General features: G+C 41.8%; 1 protein-coding gene and 1 non-coding gene across 4 annotated transcripts in view; one reads left to right on the top strand and one right to left on the bottom strand.

The window, feature by feature from the left end:
* The window catches only part of KHDRBS3 (KH RNA binding domain containing, signal transduction associated 3), a 185,546-nt gene that overhangs the window by 44,961 nt on the left and 115,068 nt on the right, over positions 1–25,517 (bottom strand). For all 3 annotated transcript variants that reach the window (XR_008957876.1, XM_057308077.1, XM_026495373.4), the window contains one exon: positions 22,548–22,743. Coding sequence is in view for 2 of the 3 variants with exons in the window: in XM_057308077.1 (XP_057164060.1) it covers positions 22,548–22,743 (196 nt within the window). In the remaining variant the exon portion in view is untranslated. The remainder of the gene's footprint in view (positions 1–22,547; positions 22,744–25,517) is intronic.
* Positions 25,237–25,341, top strand: LOC113253094 (U6 spliceosomal RNA). Its single transcript, XR_003315235.1, has one exon. It is a non-coding gene; the product is annotated as a U6 spliceosomal RNA (small nuclear RNA).

The raw sequence follows: 25,517 nt of genomic DNA, 5'->3' as shown, positions 1-25,517 counted from the left end.
AGAGAGAAGCCACTCATCATGTGCAAGAGATTCTCAATAAGATCAAAAGCTGATTTCTCAAGAAAGACCATGGAGGCCAGAAGACGATGGGATTCCACATTCCAAGTACTAAAAGAAAAAGACTGTCAACTAAGAATTCTATAACCAGCAAGACTATCCTTCAAAAATGGAAAAAAATTAATGTATTCTCAGGTAAACAAAAACAGAGAATTCATCAATAGCAGATATGTTCTACACGAAATACTAAAAGGAGTCCTTAAGATAAAGTGAAAGGTCATTAAAAAGTAACTTGAATCCACATGAAAAAATAAATAACACTGATACAGGTAGGTACTTAGGGAAATAGAAAACTATAAATGTGTTTTTGTTGTAATTCCTTTTTTCTCTTGTTTGATTTAAAAAACAACTGCATGAAGAAATAACTGCAATTTAGTGTTGACAGGCACACAATGTATGAAACTGCAACTTGTATGACAGTAACAACACAAAGGTGGGCAGGTAAGAATGGAGCTAAAGAAGAGCAAAGTTTTGTGTACTGTTAACATTAAATTGGTATAATTATGAAAAAGACAGACATAAGTTAAAAAGTAAATAGTAATCTCCAGGGCAGACTAAGAAAATAATTAAAACAAAACAAAACAAAACAAAAAAAGAGAGGTGCCTGGGTGAATCAGTTGGCTGAGCACCTGACTCTTGGTTTCAGCTCAGGTCATGATCTTAGGGTTGTGAAACTGAGCCTGCATCAGGCTCTGCTTGAGATTCTCTCTCTCCCTCTCCCTCCCCCTCTGCCCCTTTCCCAGCCTGCACATGTGTGTTGCACTCTCTCTAAAATAAATCAATAAAATCTTAAAAAAAAACAAGAAAAGAAAAAATGACAATGCAGTGAATTGATGCAATAATAAAAAAAATCTAACCACAAAAGGAGATAGTAAAGTACAAAAAGGACATAAGACAGAGGGGAAAAAATAGCAAAATGGCAGATGTAAATCCTACCTTATCAGCAATTGCACTAAATGTAAATGGATTAAAATCAATGGAATAAAAGGAAACAGAAATTAGCATCATGTTTAAAAGAGATCCAGCCACATTCTGTCTAGAAGAAATACATTTTAAATTCAAAGATAAAAATACATTGAAAGAAAAAGGATGGAGATGATATACCATGGAAATACAAATCAAAAGAGAGGTACGATAGCTGCACTAATGTCAGACAAAATAGACTTTAAGACAAGAACTGTTACCAGAGTAAAAGCACATTTACTTATAATGATAAAAGAGTCAGTCTATCAAGATAATTATAAAAATGTATACATATGTATACACATATGTAACAATAGAGCTCAAAATACATGAAGCAAAAACCGACACAATTATAGGGAGAAATATATAATCCAACAATAATAGCTGGGAACTTCAATAATAAAAAGAACATCCATAAAAAAAAGATTAAAAAAAAAGAAGATTTGAACAAAACAAATTAATCATATGTAACAGACATCTATAGAACACTCTATCCAGTAAGGGTGGAATACACATTCTTCTCAATTACACATGGAACATTCTCCAGGATAGATCATACATTCCCCCAATTCAAAATTCACTACAAAGCTAAGTAATCAAAACAGTGAGGTCCTGGTAGAGATGCAGATCAAGAGAACAGAACTGAGAGTACAGAAATAAACCCTTATAGCTATGCTCAGCTCATTTTCCACAGGGTGCCAAGACAAGTCAATGGGGAACAGAATAGTCTTTTCAGTATATGGTGTGGGAACAACTGGATACCCACATGCAAAAGAACGAAGCTGCACTGTAACCTCACACCGTATACAAAAATTAATACAAAATGCATCATACATCAAAGTCTACAAGCTAAAATTATACAACTCTTAGAAGACATTGTAGGTGTAAATCTTTGTGATTTTGGAATAGTCATTAGTTTCTTAGACATGCCAGCAAAAGCACAAACAGCCAACGAAAATACAAAATAGACTTCATCAAAATGAAAAACTTATACATCGAAGGACATTAGCAAGACAGTGTAAAGACTACCACAGGATGAGAGAAAATATTTCCAAATCACATATCTAATAATGGTCTAATATTCAGAATATAAAAAGAGCTCTTACAACTCAACAATAAACAACAACAACAAGAGCAAAAGCCATCCTCCTAGTGCTACTGGAGACAGGCTTCAAACTGAGGACATTCTGCAGATGTAATAACAAGCACACGATGGTTATTTTTAATAGTACTGTGGAATTCAAAAAGATCCAGAGAAATGAGATTTTATAAAATCAAATTAGATACCTTACAATGACATTTATGTCCATGAAAGTATGACTCCAACCTTGAAACTGATTACCAGGTTTCTGGTGTTAGTCACTTACATAGTGACACTGGATTAATTGGTATTTACTTAATATTTAAATGAGCCTGAAAAAAATCTAAGTATTTTGGAACATTGGCAATGTTAATCAATTTAATGATTACCACCAGATCTCTTGAAGTAGAGAAATGTGGCCAAGGGGTAAGAGAAAGGATCTGAAGTTAGATGGACTTCCATAATTTACTATCAATGATTTTAGTCAGGGTCACTTCCATATCAGAATCTGTTTCTTTACCTGTAAATTGTGAATCCCTCAAGCATTCTGAAGGGATGAGAAATTATATATACACACATATGTACATATTCCAGCAAAACACGTGGCATGTATGAAGAACTTTATGAAGGACAGCTTATGTAATTAATTATTATATTAAAGCATTACCCATAAAGACCTCTCTCCTGGATTTCTAAAATAATACAACTAACAGATGAAGAACATTAGAAGCCACTACATCCAAGGGTATGAGCCAAATAACTGGTTTTAAAGTGATTACCTTAGTTTATTCTCTCTTAAAAAGCATCTATTAAATATTAGACCTCAATTTATTTGGCTTAGGTAAACACGAATATCTAAATAAGAAGTTATAACGATTTCCATTTTGTAAAACAAATATTAATACTAGGAGACAGTACTGTCTCTGTAGGAATAAGGCTAATACATTTTGTATATGATCACCTAATTTTTTAAAATGTTTTTTCACAAAGCAGGAACTTAATATTTGTTGAAGAGCTACCTGTCCAGTACACAAGACAGAATAAAATATAAAATGAATACTCAATAAATAGGGGCAGAGGAAAAATAAAAGTGAAGAATACAGTTAGCACACAATATAAAAACCACAGTGTTTCTCACAGTCACTAAAGGCAGATTACTAATTTGGTGATCTTCCAATGACCAATGCAAGTAGGAGAAAGCTATCAGACAAGATATAAGCAAAACATAACAACAAAATTGATGGGATTTTAACAATGCAGTAAGTCATATAATGCAGGTATTACTGATAATTCTGGTGGGTTAATAAATTAAAAGAAGCTGGTATTCCTAATGGAAAGAGTAATATTAAATAATATTAAGTTAAATTAAACAAAACCCTTCCACTTGCCACCTACCCTCTCCCTGGCACTCTGTTAGACACGATAAATGGAAAAGGCGCATCATCGTCTACTCTGGTGTGGCGCAGGAGAAGACGGACTACTAAAGAAATAATGATAACACAATATGTCAAGTGCTGTGGCAAAGGTGAGCAGTGAGGGGGCACAAAATTGCACAAAGGGGAAAGGGAACGGAGAAGATGACCCTGAAGGGCCAATGCTAGCACTTAGTTTCAAAAGCTGAGAAAAGCAAAAGCAACTGTTGAAATTCATTAAAAATAAAAACCAGGCAGAATGAACAGCAGGTGCAAAACAGTAGAGGTAGAGACATCTGAGAACCCTTCTCATCCGGGAAAGCAAGCAGCTTGCTGTCGGTCCATGGTGGAAGAGCAGACAGCAATGAAATGGAGAAACCCATAAACCAGATCATGAATGGCCAAGTTAAGGAGCATGGATTTGGATTCTGAGTGACATGATCCACACTGTGGTTTAGGACTCTCGCCCAGGGAACAGGGTGTGGGCACAGAAGAGCATGGGTGAATCTGGAAGGCTGGGCTTGTAATTAGGTCATGGCACTGCGCAGTGTGGCAACGTGGAGCTCATGGTTCTTCACAGATTTGTTAGCAGCCTGACAAGAGTGTGGCTTCACCGGGTGAAGAATTCTACTTTAATACTTATTAAATATAAAGAATCAAGATTGTAAATGAGTAGAACGTTCTTAAATAACTGAAATGTTGAGTGCTATGTTATTTTAAGCCTACAGTTATGTCATTCATTCCTTGTTCAATTATTCTGCCGCATATTACAATGCTAGAAATTTACTTGAATTTTCAAATTGTTTAGGTCATTGAATTATTGACTTCCATACTTTTACAGTGAAGATTTTAAAGGATTAAAATTGCAATTCTCACATAATTTCTTTCATGATTTCACAGGTGGATTTGGTCATGGGGGCACAGCTACTCCCATGACAAACACTGTCTGTTCAACGGACGAAACTTGAAAAATACAGGGGCGCGTGAAGAACCATGCGATGGGAGAGGAGGAAGAAAAGCTGAGTGTAGGTGCAAGTTGTAGTTTCTAGGAGGGAGTGGAGGGAATTCTTATTGATCATCTACCACCTGAGGAGATCGCTGGCAGACAACAATTGGGGGTTTAATCAGAAAGGACTCAAGAGTCCGTTACCACGAGGAAGGGCAGGGGGTGGAGTGGGTAAGAGCCCTGCAGCATTAGGCTTCTTTGAGGACTGATCTGGGCATTAGCAGCTCTGTGTCTCTCAATCTCTCTCTCTCTTTTTTTTTTTTTTGAATGCTCTAAATGTTCCCAGTTACTGGTTGCTTGTTTTCTTATTTATTTAATTTGATATTAAGAAATTCCTCTTTGGATTTTTCTGAGGCCAGGGCAGGAATTTTAACAAATAGTGAATGCATTACTTGATGCAAGTTAACATGTAATTGAGTAGAAATCATAAATCTAGCAGAGAAGGGATGTCACAGACTTGGTTCAATCACACAGCTAAGCCGAGAATCTACTCTAAAAGGCCTGCCAACCCTGGGGTGGGGGACTCGCTATGTCCCTGTTGGCAGCGCTCAGACATGTTGAACGATTTTCTTTACACTTGATATCTTTGGGTAATTTCTCACATTTCTGCATTTTCTCCTAGAGAACATTCTCCTTTGTGACATGGCCCAGTCAACATGTCAGCCTCATTTTTTGCCATGCGTCCTGAGCCTCTAGGGCAATAATTACTTCCAGTCCACATGCTGCTCCCGACAAGCCTCCGCGCCCCCCTCCGCCAGCGGAATTTTTCACTGTGAGGCTTAAAGGACTCTCGTCTCCTGCTGTATCTTTTCAGTCCCATGAAACCAGTCTATCACCCCCGTGTGAGGCCAGTGATGGATCAGACACACATCTCCATTACGGCGTGGAAATGAGTGGCTCTTGGCCTCCCCCACCGTTACGAACATGGATCATGTCTTGTTTCTTCTTTCACACAGAGTAGGAACAGTGCCTGGAGCCTCGGAAGGGCTGCTCGATACGTCAATGCTCATTCGATTGCTGGAGTGAGTGCCCGCAGAGGAAAGAGCATGTCGGACCCACCCCCACCCGGTCCTGTCTCCTGCCCTGCGCACGGGCATTACGAACTTGTGTATTCTAAGAACCTACTGAATTTCTTCTGGAAGAAGCTTAAAAGAGCTCCCTGACATGATTAAAATGCAGCGCAAAGAAGTTTTACCTCCTTTGCTGCACTTCTAAAATAGGGTCCTGTACCTGTGAGTGGGGCAGTGCAGGAAGCACACACCCCTAATAGAAGGCTAAGAAACCACCGGTCTCCCCTCATCTGGGCGGAATCGGTGCCTCTGCCTTCCCCTCCCACCACCATTCCAGCAGGCAATGCCCTTGCCATCTCTACATTCCCACGGTGACTGTGGCACAATCGTCCCGAAGTTCTCAGCTGGACTCGTATAACATTCTAATTCATCTGCCTGGAAGTGCTCCCACATCGAAACCTTCCTCCAGAATTAGCCACTAAAATGTGAGGCTGAGCTTGTTGCTTCCCAGCTTACAAATCTCCACTCCCCACCCCTCCTGTTCCTACAAAATAGAGCACACACTGCTACGTCTCTTGCGGGTTTGCCTCGGCATTCTACCCCGAAACAGGGCAGGCACGCTGCAGCACCCAGCTGAGGACCCTCTGGAAGCTTCGCTGTTTCATGCTGTCAATGCTCTGTACCTGCTGCTCCCTCTGCTACCACCTTTTACGTTTTCCACCAGAAGACCTCAGGCTGAAATTTCACACCCTCCTTTGTGCTTCCACAAGCACCGATAACTTGCTTATACAAGGGACCTGGAATTATCCCTCTGCCTTCCTTCTTCGCCCTGAGTCAGCAAGGTCCTCAAGGGTAAGGCCCAGGCCTCGCTTGTTCTCCTGTATGTTCAACGTCCGGCACGTTGGAGGCTCACAGTGACCATGTCGAATAACCAAATGACAACAAAAACTAAGTACAGACCAAGTGGCAGGAAATACAGCAATAGCTTCTTTAAGATGAATGCAAATTAAGGAGATACTGCAGGATCAAATGCAATATTTATTATAAAATATGATAAATGTTGGTAATGAGACCTCACCTGAATTCTTCTGTCAAACATTACCTACCAGTCTCACATTGCCTGTCCTCAGCAAAAACTCCCTTTAAAACTCTGTATGCTATTTCTGAAAGTCAGAACATTATTAAAAACAGCAAACATGGAAAAGAAATAAATGTATATTAATATAAAGTCTTGCCTCATTAACAAAGAGTTACTTATTCTCTGACAGTGAAGACGTCTATGTGGAATTTAACTGAGAGGGTGACCTGGACACTTGCCAGACACCAGGGCTACAGTAAGGAGAAACATGGTCTCATACAGGTGGAGATCTTCGTGGGCCATTCCCGACCTAGAAAACTCCAACCGACACATGGCCAATTACCAAAGAAATCTTGCTTTGAAAAGAAGAGATTTTCCGGGATAAAGGAAACAGCATGACCTATTTTTAATTCTATTTCTGTCACAAGTAAAATCAAACATAACATTTAAGCTGGGAAAAGCCATTTTAAACAGAAGAATTAACAAAAGACAGTGATTTTAAAAATAATGCTTCAGTTTTAAGTCCTTTTCAAAGGGAACAATTACCCCATATAACAACTCACTTTAATTAGGGTGATATCTGGTCATTTTGAAATGCAAAAAGTTTTCATTTATAATACAGGACTAAGACGTACTAAAATCTATAGTCTTGGGGCGTGTGGGTGGCTCAGTCAGTTAAGTGTCTGCCTTCAGCTCAGGTCATGATCCTGGGGATCCAGCCCCATGTCAGGCTCCCTGCTCAGTGAGAGGTCTGCTTGTCCCTCTCTTTCTGCCCCCCCCCACTTGTGCTCCGGTGCTGTCTCAAATAAATAAAATCTTAAAAAAAAAAAAAAACTGTAGTCTTATAATTATTATTTTGAGTTTATAAAACAAACATTAGGCTAAAAAGAGTCTTTTCAGAAGTGCATTTTCCCTGGGTTCCTTGTCAAGTATCACCAAGGACCATGAACATATCACATAACCAAGTTGTTTTATAATTAAGGACAAAAATCACAATATTAATAATTCTAAATAAGACTCTTTTCCAGAATAATTTAAATATCATCAATTCAACAATCAAATCACATCCCTAGGTATTGTTTGTGGCTATGAGGAATATATCACGCAGCTTCTAGACTCATACAAATTCTTCCTGTCCGTCTTTGGAGTCTGATGCCTGTATTCAAATTCTAGCTCTGCCTCTTACTAAGCTGTGCAACTTCAGGAAAATCACCTAACCTCCTCAAAACTCAATTTTATAATTTGCCAAATGGGAATCATAATTCATGTTATGGCTATTTCCAATGGTTGCAGATGGAGTAACCAGAAAGTATACATGAAAGCTGCTGGACACAGAACCTGCCCAATAAAGGTAGATTTAGTTAAAGATCTATCCCTTTTAACACTCTCAAACTATTAGGCCAGAGAAACAGCAGAGCTATCCACGTGTTCGTCTTTTATAGAACTTTGTCTAAAGCTGCAATGTCTGCGTGTGCGTTCAGCAAATGTTAGTATGAACCGCCATGGTTTTGGATGAAGAAAGGCTGCCCACATCGGCTGTGATTCTCTCCACAAGTGAACACAGCTTGTGAACACAGAGCTAAGTCAGTTATTCACAGAATGATTTCTCTCCTCTCAGTTCGTACCTAACAGACGCAATTAGATTGGTCTGAATCTGACAAGGTGCTCAAAAATACAATAAAGGTAAATTAGATAACAAAGAGGTTAACCCAGCAATTCCACAAGCAAGGGAAGGGAAAACTGAAAATTAGAGAAAACCAAATGAAACCAGAAATCCCATGAGGATGGAAGAAAGGGGAATTACTAATTGTATTAAGGCCACATTATGTACATCATTCAGAAGATTTTTACATAAAATTTTCCACTTTCCAAGGGAGGTAGGCGTTTGTTGAATGCATACTGCTTGCCAGGCACTGCTCTAAGCACTGGGGATATAGTACTGAACAAACAAAACCAAACCATGTCCTTGTCCCCATGGGGCTTACATTCTGGTGGGGGGGGCAGAGAGACAAAACCAAGCATCCCAAAGATAGTATGTGGACACGGTAAGAGGTGGGGGAGGCAGCCACAGGAGCCTTAAGCAAGGACTCCACATGCAAATGTGAAGGGAGTGAGGAGCTGCTTATGCAGACTTGTTTAAGGGGGAGGGGAGAGATTTCAGGCAGAATGAACAGCAAGTACAAAGGTCCTGAGGTAGGGACATCCAGGTGGAGTGAGCCAGAGGGAGGACAGGAGCCAGGTCACCTGGGGCTTGTGGGGCTTGATGGGAAGGAGGTGGCCACCAGAAGCTTCTGGGCCTCATGAGAGTTTCTGTGTTGTCTGGGATTTGTCTTTCTGCTTCATCTGACTTGACTTCCTCAACACTGTTTCTTCCTTCATCTGCATCTAGTCTGCTGAAAACCATTTACTTTGTTCTTTTTAGTATTTTACAGTTCTAGAATATCGGCTTTCTGTATATTTTCTAGTTCTCTGCTTAAACCATCAATCTCATCTTTTAATCCCTGGAGTATAAAGAACATATTTTAAAGTTTGTATCTGCTATCTGAATCTACTATCTCTAATTTTTTCTTCATTTTTTGTTATGGTGGTTTCAACTTGTATTTATATACGAAAAATCACAGAAAAAATTTAAAGTCTACACTCCGTATTTCTCCAGAGAGAATTTACATTTGCTTTGGGGGGGAGGATGACTTAGCAATTCCAGCTTGGCCTCAGCCCACAAGGGACGGGGACTACCAGACAGCCGTCCCGTGTGGGTGCTTTTCTGAGCTCCAATGGAAAGCCCACAGGGTTATCAAGCCTCTGCACCCAAATCTGGGGGGCCTTAAACTCCAACTTTTTTCTTTTTTTTGGTAACCTTTCCAAACTCCAGATTTCTTTAAAAGCTCAATTACCTTCTCAGCTACCTCTTCAGGAACTGCCAGAAGCCCTGACAGGGGTTCTCAAGCAGGGTTTTACCAGAGGATGAAGCCCGACGCCCCAAGCCCACCGTGTACCAAGTGAATTCCCTTGTCTCCTCTGCATCGAGAAAGGCAGTACTTTTCCTAGCACCCTATTCCGTGATTCAGATGAGGAAGCCCAGTTGAGAGTCGCTGTCCCCAGGGAAAAACCGGACAGAAAGGCTGAGCTTACCTCTTTGGCTTTTGTTCTCTTCAAGATGCTGGCCAGTATTTGTTTTGTTTTTTTTGTACTTTGTTAGCTCTTACGCCTTCAAAGATGTTTTCTTCGTTGCTTTTGCTGCACCTTTCCTAATGGCTCTCAGCAAGTCTGGAGCAGACTCTTATCAGCGGGGTCTCCCTGAGAACAGGGGCTTCACCTGCCTTTGCGGCTCCCATGTCCTCCAGGGCCCAGCAGGAGGAAACATTCAGTAAATCCTTTCTGAATGAATGGATCAATCATGAATGACCAACAGTTGTGGATTCATTCACGCACTCCTCCCAGGGAGAAGACGGCCCCTGGGTGAGTGACAACTGGCCAGGAGTGAGGCACCAGGGGACTCCAGTGTCACCAGGAAGAAGGGCCTCCTGGCCCACAAAAACGCCACCTGATCACAGTGCAGGGGTGTCTCTACGAGGAAACCAGAAGCCCCGGGCTGTCAGAGTTTTATACTGTTAGGGCTGGGACCGCTCCTCGCTCAGATTATCACCTGGTCTAAGGGCAGACAGGCTTGCGGGAAGACGTACTGTTGTGTGGTCAACCAGAACATCGGGTCTGTCCAGCATAGCATTCTTCAGACACACATCGGTCACATTTTAAAACCCTTTATCCAAGTACAAAACAAGCATAAAAAGGTACAAAACCCTAAGTGCACTGCTCAGTGAATTTTTACCAAGTAAGCACAGCTCTGTAACCCACCCCGCACCTCCCCCCACCTAGAGGCAGCCCTGGCACCTGTCCGCAGTTACTACTTCCCCCCAGAAGCAACCACTGTCCCGACTTTCAACACGATCAAGTACGGTTGGCTTGCGTGTGAGCTTTATATCCACGGCATCAGGGTACCTACTATCCTGTGCCAGCTCTCTCTCACCCAACACAGTGCTTGTGAGATCCGCCCACGTTGTCGTACGTAGCTTCAATGCTTGGTTCCTTTCTGCTGCCTGAAAATACTGGTCTGTGTCATCTTACCGTGACTTGTTTATCCATTCTTGTTTTGATGGATATTTTGCTTCTTGCTAGTTTTTGCCCCCTGGCTCTTGCACAAGTCTTGTGGCGCTTCCTTGTCTGCGCCTCTGTCGAGCAGATCCCAGGAGTAGCATCGCTGGGTCTTAGGGAAGCAGGTGTTCGGCTTTAACAGGGGATGTCAAATATTGTTCCGAGGTAGTTGTATCAGTCTACGTTTCCACAGCAGCGGATGAGAATTCCTACTGCACCCCATTCCAGTTAAAACTGAAAACTATCTTTTTAACTATTTTCATGGATGTGAACAGTACTGCATATTATGCTTATCATATACAGTAATCCCCACTTATCCAAGATTTCGCTGTCTGTGGTTATAGTTTCCTACAGTCCACCACCGTCCAGAAGCAGATGGTCCTCCTTGTGACCCCTCGTCAGAAGGTCAACAGTAGCCTCCCGCTACGTCACATGCCTGCGTCATTCCCCTCACTCCATCTGGTCACGTAGGCCTTTCATTACCTCATATCCTCCCAAGAAGAAGGGTGAACAGCACAGTAAGGTATTTTGAGAGAGAGAGAGACCACATTCACATAACTTTTATTACAGCATATTGCAATAACTGTCCTATTTTATTATTGTTGTTGTTAATCTTACTGTGCCTCATTCATACATTAAACTTTATCATGGTGTGTGTGTGTCTGGGAAAGAAGACAGTGACCGTATGGTTGATTACTACCCGCAGTTTCAGGCATGCCCCAGGGGTCTTGGAACATATCCTCTACAGATAAAGAGGGACTGTTGTATCAATGTCTGGGACACGGTTAGCAAGGGTCTGCCATGAGACACAGAGCTACTTCGTAAACTGAAGAATTTGATTTCGGAGCCAAAACCAAAATTACTTATATATCACTTTTTACGTGCCAGGCACTATTTTAAATATATATATATATATATATATATATATTTTTTTTTTTTTTTAAGATTTATTTGAGAGAGCAAGAGAGAGCAGGAGCAGGGAGAGGGGCAGAGGGATAAACAATCCTCATGCCGACTCCCCGGTGAGCATGGAGCCTGACTGGGGGTCCTCTATCCAGGCTCCATCCCACAACCAGGAGATACCACGACCTGAATGGAAACCAAGAGCCAGCTGTTTAAGGAACTGAGCCACCCAGGAGCCCCTAAATACTTTCCATATGTCAATTTGTCTAATCTTCATAACACTATGTGTTAAATAAGTACTAATATTTCCATTTGAGAATCAGGGACATTCACCCAAAATTACACAGCAATTAAAGACACAGCAAAGATTTGAATCTAGTCAGTTGGAGTCCTGCCTCTGCTTGTTACTACGGTGATAAATGTATTGCTCATCCCCATAAAACAGAGGATCAGACCCTGTACTGTAATCAACTCCCGGGATGATGCCGCACTCCGAGGACACATCTGGACGGCCAGACAGCCTTCTGCATATGTCACCCAACCTGACCAGGAGGTTTTATTTTAATCTGCTTTAGCCTTGAAGTATCTTTCAAGGTTCCACATCCCGTTATGCACCTTACACTCTGCTAACAAACTGAATTAAAGCAAGAGTACAAAGACACAAATGATGATAAACTTCATCAGTGAGACAGTACCGCCACACCTCTGCCGCTGTCCCCACATCCACCAACACCGCCCACAGGTCTCTGCCTGTGAACGGCATGCTGAGTCCCCACGGACTGCCTCCCAGCTCTTCCGGCCTGAATGCTGCTAGCACCCTCCCCAGTTTGATTTGCTGTCTCCTCTAGAAGCGTTTCCATATTCCATCAAGCAGAGTCTTCCTTGATTGGCCCTCCTGAAATATTCTGTATTTTTTTTCCTGTATCAAGAAATCAAATATTGATTACTTACTACATGCTAGGCCCTATGGATAAAAAGGCATGGCGCCTGTCATCAGTAACTTAAAATGTAAGGGAAATGATGGTATAACTAAGGGCAGTGATCACATTGTTCTCATGAAAGTATCTTAAGTAGGGTGTCTACACATGGATCCAACAGAGAACCACCACCTGAAACAGAGAGGGGATTATGGGAGGATTCACAGTGGGGATGATAGCGGTGTTTCTTCCTAGACCCCGATCTGCTTGACGGCAAGACTGAGCTCAGTGAGTGCTCGTTAATGCACAAGCAACATAGTAAAACTAAGATGGCAGGTTCTTGCAGGGGATCCATGATAACAGAGGAGTGTTCCAGTGGTTCTCAAGTCCCCTCCCTGCCTCAGCCCTAACCCACTTGAGGGACATGACCCCTCCATCATGGCAGCTCAAATACAACCATCATCGCTTGCTCACTTCAATGGGCAAGCCTCATTATAGAGGCAAAATGTGTTCTCCATGCCCTAGAGACACTGTCATTCCAGAGTCCTCCCTGCTCTTAAAACGCTTTTCTGACTGTTCTGTTTAAAATACAGAGAAGAAAAAACAACCTCTAAATACATAAATTTAAAATCTGAAATCATTTCTTGAAGTTTTACATTTCCAAAATAGGTCAACCTTTCAAGCAATTTAGGAAAGAGATCGACTTACGAAGGTCCTGATAGACATTTCAAGTAAATTGCATGTGGCTCTTATTCTTGCTTCTGGTAAAATGGATGTAAAAAATTATGGAACCTTCATTTTTTATCTAAAATAAAAAGGTGTCCCTAGGCTTTTCAATTCACATTTAAAATGCATTTTCATAAATAACCTTTTCACAATCTGTACTCTGTTTTAATTAAATTTCTCACTATGGAAAACAAGATAATTGAAACAATTTAGAGATTAGTTAACTGTCAAAAAATTATGCCAGTAGTCACTGTACTGGGAAAATTTGCCATCAGTACAACCCTCTTTGGTAACTAAAGTCCCCCAACTAGTCATGTAATCAAAACTTCAGGTGAGCTCACAAAAGAAAGAGGGACTATGGCTTCACTGAGTCCTCAAAACAAAAATCTACATTACAGAATAACACGTACATTTAAAAACTATATTTGGTTTTCCCTAAAGGTCTTCACGGGTGTGTCCGGTCACTGAAAATTTGGAAGAGTTTATTCTTCTGGCAAAGGCGTCCATGGCAGTCCCCGTGCGGCCATGTTTTGGAGGAGGACACCGAGTATGGCAGGAGCAGTGTTATCTTAAAGCAGGTTTCATCCTCTACAGTGTTCATGAGCCATGCTGCCGGAGAACGGGCAGAGGCATGTGTGCTTGTGAAACCCACGGTTTAGACTTCTGCTCCCATTCAAAACTGTCTCTGGCGTTTTAAACCTGGGTTAGTTAACAAATGGCAGATGTGCTGTGAGGAAGCACCTGTCAGGAGCTGCAGGAAGGCATCTCAAGAGGCCCCATCTCTGCATTTGAAGACGTGTAGCCGGGGCAGAGCACAGGCTCCCAGAGAGCACTTCACGGGCCGGGTGTCCCTCAACCCCCTCCCCCTCCCTCGCACAGTCACTACGGCACCACGCGGCTGAGGCACCTCAGCGGGACAATCAGAGCACATCCAGCACCTGCACGGCTTCCATGTTCTGACCACGTTGTAGGACTTCTAGAATGCCCTCCCTATTTAGGTTTAAAGGGGATCAACCCATCAGCTCAGCCTCAAAAGCTTAAGGCGATTACGCATGAAGCTATCAGGGGACATCCCTGACTGGCATGTTCTCCTATGAGAAACAGACGGGTGACACAGGCATAATTAAATGAGTTAGAAGGGAATATGATTAAAGTTTCTAAGACGATTTGAGTTTATACACCTTGAATGGTGACTGTGATTTGAAAAGAAGTCTCATTTTTTTTAAAACATTTTTCAAAACTCCTGTTCTAGAATTCAAGAGACTCAGAGCCACTCACTTTCACTTTTAGCTTGTTACTCTCATTAAAATCTAGTTTGCTTTGTTTCTTCTGTAACTTTCTTTTCACTATCAAGATTTCTATCTGATGAAAATGTAGTTCCTTAGTAGAAAAAGCATCTCTAGGGTGACAGTGAGAACCAAGTATGCTTCAGAAAACAACCAATTATAGAATTTTCAAGTTGAAAAAGAAGTTAGGACCGTGTCTGGCCTAACCAGCTGGTTCCTCAGGAGAAGTCCCATCACCTCACTTTGTAGTCACAGAAATCAAAGGTGAAAAAGGTTAAACAATTTGCATAAGAAACCAACAGTGGTGATACTGATAAGAAGGGAGATAAGAAACCAAGTATTTCACCTCTCAGAATAACATTCTCTTCATTAAATTGTATTGTCTTTCACATTTATTAGTTCACTAAATGAGCCCTGGTATGTTGCTAAAATTGGTGCCAGACACTTAGCAGTGCATGAGACACGGAATGACACAATTAGCTGGCAGTAATACAGGCCACCCTCCACGTTTATGTATGATCTCTACACTGCCAGGCCCGGTGACAGGCTCTGGGCAAACTCAGATCAGATCAGATCGAGGAAAGGAGAGGAGAGAATCGAGGAAGACAGCTGGCGTGGACAAACCGAGAAAGGTATTCCAAGAGAACCGACTGCACATGCAAGGCGAGGAGGCATTCAGGTCCCTGCTGTGTTTAAGGAACCACGACAGCTCAACAGAACGTAAAATGATCATGGGGGGATGGTAGAGGGTTAGGAGGCTGAACAGTCAGGACACTCAAGAAGGCCTTCAGATGTCACTCAGAAGAATCTCAAATTTATCCTTCTAGAATTCTAAACTAGCTCTGTTCTAGAGCTGGGGAGGCAGCAGCACTATCAGACTGTAGACACTGGAAAGGCCCTAGAAGTAGTGTCAATAATACATTACTGAAGGGAAGGACCCGGAGCTAGGACAAGGCTGTAAGCAGGGGTGTGACTAAGCAGGCGATGGCACTCATCCACATGTCCGTCTGCACACCCGCCCCTCCGCCCATCGAAACCACCAATATTTACTGAAAGACTACTGTGTGTTCGGTGGTAGGAACAGAAGCATGAACACAGATGGAAAGCTGGGGACAGGAGAGACATGGGGACAGGCATTACAGACAGGTGCAGACTGGGAGAAGTGCAGGTGCTCTGGGAGACATGGTCACAGCACATGAGCTGGAGACTGCCAGACGGGTGTCTCCCGAGGAGGGCAAGCACCTTAACTAAAGCTGGGGTGATGCAAGGAGTTGGAAACCAAACAGCTACGCAGACATGAAAAGACATGGAAAGACTTGGTCTGTTGTCTGTTTACAGGGAATGAGGAGAGGCACGGGGTGAGCCCTTGCTGCTGGGGATAAGGCCGGTGCCCGTCCACCCTCACTGGCCTCCGAGCCCGCGGGGCTGGCCCAGACCACAGCTCTGACCACACTGTGGAGCACTGAGGGACAGAAGGACACGGGAAGTGGATACTGGAGGACGCACAAGGGAGAGGCCAGAATTAGAGATCTAGAGCTAGTAGTTATGAACACGTAGTGTCAGGTGAAATCATGGAAACGGACAACATTCTTCAGAGACAGTAAAAGATACTGAGTGTTTGGAGAACATCTATTTTGATTGTGTGTTTTCTCTGCATGTGGAGCCTAAAGTGATTTATCAAAAATGGTTTCATTTTAGAAATTCATATGTAAATTGGCTCTGCCAGGAAGCATCAAACATGTCTTTCTGTGTAATTACACCAACATTTTGAATTGTTAAAGTGCTCCCATTGAATGTATTCTGGGCTATGCTAATTACTTTGTCAGTTATTTAATTATTTGGACACAAGTAATGAATCAATGTCATTCTGGGGAAGAGGTACTTTTTGTTCTCAAAAAAGAGATGAGAAGTTACAGTAATTATGTCTAATTTTACTAAGTTAAAAGTGGAGCAGAAGGTCCCAATTTATTCGCAAATGGTTGAAAACATATCCATTATCTGTTTTCTTCTCTCCTGGAAAAAAAGCTAATCATGTGGAATTTTCCTGTTTCCTTAGAGGTATTCTTAAAGGACGAGCATTCACTGACGGGAGGATCTGGTCTCCCCGACGGCGAGTCTGTTCCTCACGCACGGCCACTGCGTCACCTGCCCTCTCCTAACACTCATCGCCTCCCAGACCAACAAATTTATCTGCTAACAGATGCTCTTCTCAAGGACACATGCTCAGGGAGTGTTCCGTGACAGAGACCGTGAAGAAGAACAGTTGGCTCAGGTGACATTATAAATGATCAAATATCTTCACAAACACACCGTGAGAAAAATCAGTCAAATTTCAACAGGCACATTTTGACAAGCAAATACCGGCAAGACATCAGGCGTCTTCACTGGGGCTAATCAAGCATACTCTTGTCACGGGCGTCCTGAAACTACGTACGACAATGGTAACACACGCCGCTCCTTGAGTGTTTGAGCCTCACGCTACGCCGGATGCCTTCACGCTAGGGCACGTACGCTCAAGAATATGGGGTATTTTAAGGACTGAAATATGCGCTTTCTCAAGAAAGCAGCAGCTGTGGCAGGATCTGAAGGAATAGGACGTTACCCCCTTTTTTTGTTTAAATAAGCAACTGATATGATTTTTGCTTTTTATTCTGGAAATAATGTGCTCAGATAATAAATGTTAAATGGAAGTTAAAATGAAAAGCAAACTGAATTGGTTAGATAGAACCAACCAAGTTCACAGAAATAAAACATTTATCACTATGAATGTATTTCAAGGAGGATCTTTAAAAATAACATGTTTGAGTTCCAAAGGAATGACAAGTCTTTTTTAGGGTTACAGATGCTCTGAAACTCTTAAAGAAAAAGGTACTTTTCATTTTGCTGATAAATACAATAATATTGCCATTTGTTATTTTAAAAATCCTAATCCCATCCTGTTTTTCCTAATTATTCTCAATTTCCACGTATCTACTTAAGGTAGCTTCACACCAGCAGCTGGTTACACAGCCAAGCCACAGGGGTATTTAACGCAATCTCCTGTCACCGCCCCCCCCCCCCCAGTCCTGAGGAGGCAAGATGCGGTACCCACTGCAATTTTCTCCAAAGAGGAGAAGAGCCTCTAATCTCAGCTCTTGGCGCACAGTTCTGAATAAAGCACTGACTGTTCGAGATAGAATATAGGCCTTGAATTCTGAATCCCACATCTGCTCCTTCTTTATCAGCCATGTGACTTTACGCAAGACACTTAACTTCCCCAACCTTAAATTCTCATTTGTACAATAGAATCATAACATCTCACTGAGTGGCTATGAGAAGAACATGACATAACACATATGAAAGTGCCTTGTGGAGAGTAGTTTCTCATTAAATATTACATCGCTCTGGAAAGTTCATTCTTATACTGAGATAGAATTATGTTACTCTACTACTTTCAGGAGCTACACAGAATTAGTCTTATCTCTTTGTAACCTGTAACTGCCCTTTGAACATCAGAAGACAAGGATAACTAAGGCAAGATGTTTTTGCAAATGCCAACTATCACACTGCTTCCCACCGGATGGTTACAGTAATGACTTGGAAAAGATCAATGGTAACCTTCGTTAGGAAAACTTATCAGGTCTCTAATCCAGTAAAGATTTACTAAGTGCATATAATGTGCCAGAAAGTATGCTATTGGCTAGAGACACAGTGTTTTTCCCTCGAAGTTTATAATCTGCTGAGAAACAGATGTATACTAATGATGGCACTCTATGGCTATATGCTAATAATTAAGTTATATACAAATTGCTAAATGTGTAAAAATGAAAACCACACAGGAGGCACCTGGTGTGGGTTCTCCACACATGGCAATTTTTTAAAAAAAACTCATTTTTTATTTTATTTATTTATTTGTCAGACCGAGAGAAAGAATGAGCACAAGCAGGGGGAGCAGCAGAGGGAGAAGAAGCATACTTCCTGCTGAGCAAGGAGCCTGATGAAGGACTCGATCCCAGGACCCTGGGATTATGACCTGAGCCGAAGGCAGATGCTTAACTGACGGAGCCACCCAGGCGCCCCTTAAAACTCAGTCTTGAGCACATTCATTTATTCATTCAGCAAACATTTATTAAAGACCTTCTACGTGCAGATACCATACTGGGCGCTGGGAATATGGGGTGAATGGCAAGTGAGGGATCCGTACTCTCAGGAGTCTAGAGGCTACTTTATGATCATCCCAGTTTAATGCAATAATTAGTTTAAGATCAACTTCCAGGGGCACCTGGGTGGCACAGCGGTTAAGCGCCTGCCTTCGGCTCAGGGCGTGATCCCGGCGTTATGGGATCGAGCCCCACATCAGGCTCCTCTGCTGGGAGCCTGCTCTTCCTCTCCCACTCCCCCTGCTTGTGTTCCCTCTCTCGCTGGCTGTCTCTATCTCTGTCGAATAAATAAATAAAATCTTAAAAAAAAAAAAAAAAGATCAACTTCCACTTTCCCACTTGCCACATGAATGAGTAACTGTTTTGGGGGGTTACAGGATCTCAGGCTTTCTAAGTTGGATACCATTTAAGTAAACCCATCTCATATAAAGTCCTACAGATTTTTTAATTTTCCTTTAAGTTTGCGTGTTTTCTCCTTCCCATGCTCCAAAGCTAAGCATGCTTTGTGAATAATCCTTAGGATTTCAAGCAGTTAGAACCAATGGCCAATGTCTGGGAATAAGCCAGACACAGCAAAGCTATATTTAGAAGGGCTAGAAGTAAAAAATTAAATTCCAGTTGGGTCAGGAAACGAAGATGAGGTCCAAAGAACACACCTGAGAGGCAGAGCTACTGAGGCGAGCCGCGGAGGTGAGGGGACTGTGTCTCCTCCTCACACCAGCTCCCAACACTGTTTGCTAGGTACCGTGTTCAGCTACTGAAGCTTTCCCTGCAACAGTGTAGAAGGCTTGCAAAATGCTAGGCAAAATGGGGAAAATCCTTGTTCTTGGCTATTAACTTCAATAAGTGTTCCCAGGAGTAACAGATACAAATCAAGAGGAAAAGGCAGAGCACATAATCCAAACTCCTCATGACAGTAATTCAACTTGGGGAAGAGGGTGTACTCATGACAGTACAGCTGACCCTTGAACAATGAGGGGTTAGAAGCACTGACTCCCATGAAGAGAAAATCTGCATACAACATTTGATGACCCCAAAACCTAACTATTAATAAATAGCCTGCTGCTGACCGGAAGCCTTACCAATAACATAAATAGTTGATTAACACATGCTTTGTATGTTGTATGTATTACATACTATACTCTTATAATAAAGTAACCCAGAGAAAAGAAAATATTAAGAAAATCATAAGGAAGATAAAATACATTTATAGTACTATACCGTTATTATCAGAAAAATCCACATACGGGTGGACCCATGCAGTTGGAACACGTGTTGTTCAAGAGTCAGTCATATTTCTCTTGTGTGTGTGTCCTACCGCCTAGAGCACGCTCAGAAAGCAGTCACATGTACAAGAGTTGTTGTATGACTGTGACAACAATTGCCAATGCTGCACTCCAGATAAATTCAAACGAGGACAGCAATCACGGCTGTCGGTTACTTGAAGGCTATACTGCGGTGTGGCAGTAAGAGGCCACCATGCTGGAACTGCAGCCACAGTGACAGCGCCTGGAGGACTGCCAGGTGAGTGTGGGACCCAAACGGTGAAGGCTCCCTTTCCCCCTGAAGCTCTCAAACCCTGTCTTCCCCTGAAAGGACACACGTATTCTTCTGCACGGCCACTGTCCCATTATCCATGGTAGTCAATGGAAAGGGAAGTAAATTAACTCAACAGAATACTTTCCAAATCAATTGTTTTTCTCATCATTTACCAAAAAAAAAAAAAAATCAGAGCTACAAGTAGATAAAACAAAAAACAAAACAAAACAAAAAAGTGCCTTAAATTTCTCCCCCCTTTTCCCTGGACTTGAACCTTTCAAGAAATGTTTATTTGTATTCATCTAATTTTTTTTTAAAGATTTTTATTTATTTATTCATTCAACAGAGATAGAGACAGCCAGTGGGAGAGGGAACACAAGCAGGGGGAGTGGGAGAGGAAGAAGCAGGCTCATAGCGGAAGAGCCTGATGTGGGGCTCGATCCCATAATGCTAGGTTCATGCCCTGAACCGAAGACAGACACAACCACTGTGCCACCCAGGCGCCCCCTGTATTCATCTAATTTCATTCTAGATTCACTAGAGTGTACACAGAGAGACAGAGGACATGTGTGTCTTGTTCACACAGTGGGAATTCAATCCATCTTGTTGAGTGGAAAGGTGAATTAATATATGGAGAGAAGGCAACAGCTCTTTCTGAAATGGGGCTGTGAAGCCGGACAAGCACCTTGCCTGACTCACACCACACAGATGGTGCAGTGGGGCTGAGGATCTGGGTTTCCCACACCCTCTGCCTGATGGTTACGGCGACACCATCTAGCCAGAACTACATTAATGCAAACCTACGAGAACTCGACGTAAGCCCAGGTGGAAACAACAGACACTGGGCCTAAAAGAAACCAAACAGCACTTTCTTCCCTTTGCGGCCTATTCTCAAGAGACAGCATTTGTGGAAGAGCTTGAGGCATGATCATTACTGTCAGTGTGGTCAGAATATTAGGACACAGGAACATGTCAAACTGTGAAAAAAACAAGGAGAAGAGATAGAGGCCACATCCTTCCCCAACTGAATAGCAAAATGGTGAAAGTATTATGGGATTTATTTGTTAAATTCACTGAGTTCCCAGGATCCACTCTCTGCCAGTCATAGAGAGAGAGAAGCTAACCATCCTTGCCCCTCCAGAAGTCCTGTGTAGGCAGGAGAGAGACATGTGACTCCGGTAGTAATGCTCAGTATGGCAGTTCCTGCCTCCTCTGACTTTCCCTAGCGACGGCTGACCTAGGTTTACAAGGACAAACAAGAAGTAGGAGATTCCGAGCAGAGAGAGCAGCACCAACAAAGGTCTGGAAGCCCAAGAGGACACAGCATACCCAGGGAATGACACAAAGTTCAGCACGTCCAGGACATAGACTCTGATCTTTGCAGTGGCTGCCGATGTAGCTGAAGATGTTGTCTGCGGCCCAGAGAATGAACGCAGCCTTCCAGACACCATGCAGAGAGGTGCCGAGCACCCAGCAAGAGATCTCCCTGATATAAAACATGAAAACCCATCGGTTCCTGCACTTCATCCCCACCACCCATCACTGCTTCTCTCTGAGAACAGTTCATGTACTGTTTCTTTAAGACTTTCAACCACTAACATGAAACATCTATCCACCACTTATTTTCTTTATTTCTGTTAAACTTGGAAGCCACAGGAAGAATCCCAGGGGGCTTGTATTCTTGTTGAAGAACTCCTCTGCCCTTCCCCTCTACCCAGTTTCCACGGATATATTTTCTTTCTTTTATGTTCACTAAGTCTATAAACCGTATCAAAGAATTATTGAATGGTAAATGGAAACACTGACTGACTTGCATTAATATAAAAAAATTGGGAACTTTTGTTTTCTTCACTGAAAAAAACTTCACCTAAGAATCCACATTCAACAGCAGTGCTTAAGAGGAAACACTTCAGGGTAAAAACAACTTGGTATATGTGATTCTTTTTTACATGACTGAATTACTCAGAGGCAACCTGGAGTGGAACATGAAGGAATGTTACATTAAAACCTGTAAGAGCTGGATACATGTCTCCTTGATCCTGGGCTCGAACTTCCCCACCACCCAAATTCATCTTCCCCATCACAGGTGTAAGCTACTTGGCAAAAGAGGCTGTTGTTTTCTCATTTTTTGTACTTCTAGGATCATGTCTTATTTAGCACTCAATAAATGTTTGTGGAACTGTGTTGAATATTGGAGAACTACAGCCAAGTAAGGGTGCGTACTTGGTTACAACATCCAGTGCAGATCAGCATAGCTGCCTTGTGACCCCTCACTTACATAATCTCCATAGGTCTCTTGTGTTGGGGGAGGCGGCGGAGGTCTGTACCCAGTTGGGGGAACTCCTCTTGCTCTGGGAGTCAGAAGTCCTCTTCCCCGACTCACTGGCCCTCGGGTGGAAAGGACTCCCCTGGAAGCTGGCGTCCCTCGTGGAACACCAACTCCAACTGGCCGGGCTGTGACTCCTCCCCTTCCCCTGCAAGAAAGAGGTTCAAGTTAGCAGTATTCATCATATTCTCCCCCATTCCATGGTTCACGTGCATTTAGATCTCAGGAAAAGCAATGTTCCATATTACTATAAAAAGAAATAAGGAAATCATACGCAAAATGAAAACTAAAGGAAATGAGAAACTACTACATACCAAAAGGAAGTTAAGTCATTTAAGTGGCTTATCCAAGCAGTGATAAATATTATAACATCAAAGAAACCCCAACTCTCGATTTCTGGCTAAAATACAGTAGGAAGCTATGACACGTGGGAAGGCTGCATCTACTGAGGACTTCTCTCTGATGCCAGGCCAGGGCCACAGCCAACCTTCATGCCTACACGATGAAGTGGGCTATATTCTGCTTGTCTATGGACAAGGAAACTGAGGCTAGAGAGATCTTCAAACTGACAACACACCAGCAGCAAAGCTAGTAACCAAAGTATACATCAGATCGGAGTTCCATGAAAGAGAAAATTAAACATACCTTCCCCAAAAATGTATTGAACACACAATAATTTAAAATATCATTCTTAAGTTAAATAAGCAGATATTTTCTGAGGTAGAATTCAACATATTTATGTATTTCTAACATAAAACTTAAGGTTTCAAGTCAGAGAGGAAGGAAGAAGGAGGCTCGATCAAGAATAGCTCAATGTAAGCAAAAACTTGAGAAAACGTGCAAGACCTATGAAGAAATGAAGACAGAAAAATGAGGCTACACCGCAGAATAGAGATTTGGCCTGATCCACCTCCCAGACAACATCCCCCAAATAAGAACTGTCACAGATGACGTAGCTGCCTACACGTCTCCTATCTCCTCAGTATGACTGGGATAGCAAATACATAGCTAAAAACTTAACAGAGAAAATTAACAAAACCAAAAGCTGTTTCTTTGAAAAGATCAATAAAATTGACAAACCTCTAGATATGCTAAACACGAAAAATAAACAATATCAGAAATGAAATTGGGGTCATCACTACTGACCTCAAGGGCATTAAAGGATAGTAAAGGAAGATTATGAACAACTCTAGGCCCACAAATTTGCGAACTCAGGTGAACTGTACTAATTCCTTGAAATATACAAATGACCAAATCCCACAAATGGGGAATTAACTAATCTGAATAAAGTTATGTCTATTAAAGAACTTCAATGAAAAAGTAATAACCTTTCAAAAAAGAAAGCACCAGTGTGCCTGGGTGGCTTAGTCAGTTAAGTGTCTGACTCTTGTCCCTTCTGGCTCAGGTCATGACCTCAGGGTTGTGAGATCGGGCTCCACATCAGGTGCACTGGGTGTGGGGCCTGTTTAAGGTTCTCCCTCTGGCTCTGCCCCACCCCATCCCTCTATTTAAAAAAAAAAAAAAAAAAAAAAAAAGGCACCAACCCCAGATGGTTTCACTGGTGCATTCTTTCATATATTAGTATAGGGAAGATGCCAAGGAACTGGCCCAGCTGATACCTAACCTCCCCATGAAGAGATATGTCATCCAAAGGGGAAAAAGGATGAGGCCTCCTAATAACCAAAGCCATTAAAGACATTAAGAAATGAAAAACAAACAAACCAAAACTATGAATCCGTATCTTTTCAAGAACAAAGGAGCACAATTCCTAAAAACAGTAGTAAATTCAATCCAACAATATAATAAAAAATTAAGTACCATGACCAAATGGGATTTATTCCAGGTGTGTAAGCCTGGTTCAACACTAGCAAATCAATGTGACCTACCACATCAATAAGGCTTAAGGGAAGAAAAATCATACAATCATAAAGAGCACAAAATCATCTAATAAAATGCAACATAATTTGATACAAATTCTCAGCAAAGTAGGAATAGAGGAAAATTTTCTTTCTTTTTTTTTTTTTTAAAGATTTTATTTATTTATTTGACAGAGACAGAGACAGCCAGCGAGAGAGGGAACACAAGCAGGGGGAGTGGGAGAGGAAGAAGCAGGCTCATAGTGGAGGAGCCTGATGTGGGGCTCGATCCCATAACGCCAGGATCACGCCCTGAGCCGAAGGCAGACGCTCAACCGCTGTGCCACCCAGGCGCCCCGGAATAGAGGAAAATTTTCTCAAGTTGAAACAAAAATGTACAAAAACCTATAACTACTATCATACTTATGGTGCAAAACTGAATGCTTTCCCCTTACAACTGGGAATAAGGCAAGGATGGCCACTCTTACTACTCCAATTCAAATTTTACTGGAAGTCCTAATTCAGTAAGAAAAGGGAATAAAACTTATAAGATTGTGGAAGAAAAAATAAAATTTTATTTCTAGGTGACATCATTTCCATGTAAAAATTCCCAATCAATCATAACAAAATAAAACGAAGCAAGCAAACAAGCAAACAAAACAAAAACTCCTAGAGCTTACTGCACAAAACTAAGGTCTCAGAATACAAAGTTAATAACTCAACAATGTATACCATATACCAGCAATGAACAACTAAAATCTGAAAATAAAATATAATTTAACAGCATTTGTTTTGGCAAGATATATACTAAAACTGGAGCAATACAGATAAGATTAGCATAGTCCCAGCTCAAGGATGACATACCAATTTGTGAAGTGTTGCATATTTTCCTATGCAAACGTGGGGGCAAGGGGCCTGTGGGAAATCTCTGTACCTTCCCCTCAATTTTGCTGTGGATTTAAAATTGCTCTAAAAAATAAAGTCTTTAAAAAAATACATAATAAAAATTTTTAAAAATACAGAGTGATAATAAGATTTATTAAAGCAACAAAAGAAATGAAATGTT

The sequence above is a fragment of the Ursus arctos genome, unplaced genomic scaffold (assembly GCF_023065955.2).
Source record: "Ursus arctos isolate Adak ecotype North America unplaced genomic scaffold, UrsArc2.0 scaffold_6, whole genome shotgun sequence".
Lineage (NCBI taxonomy): Eukaryota > Metazoa > Chordata > Mammalia > Carnivora > Ursidae > Ursus > Ursus arctos.
This window is presented reverse-complemented; position numbering and strand designations above follow the sequence as displayed.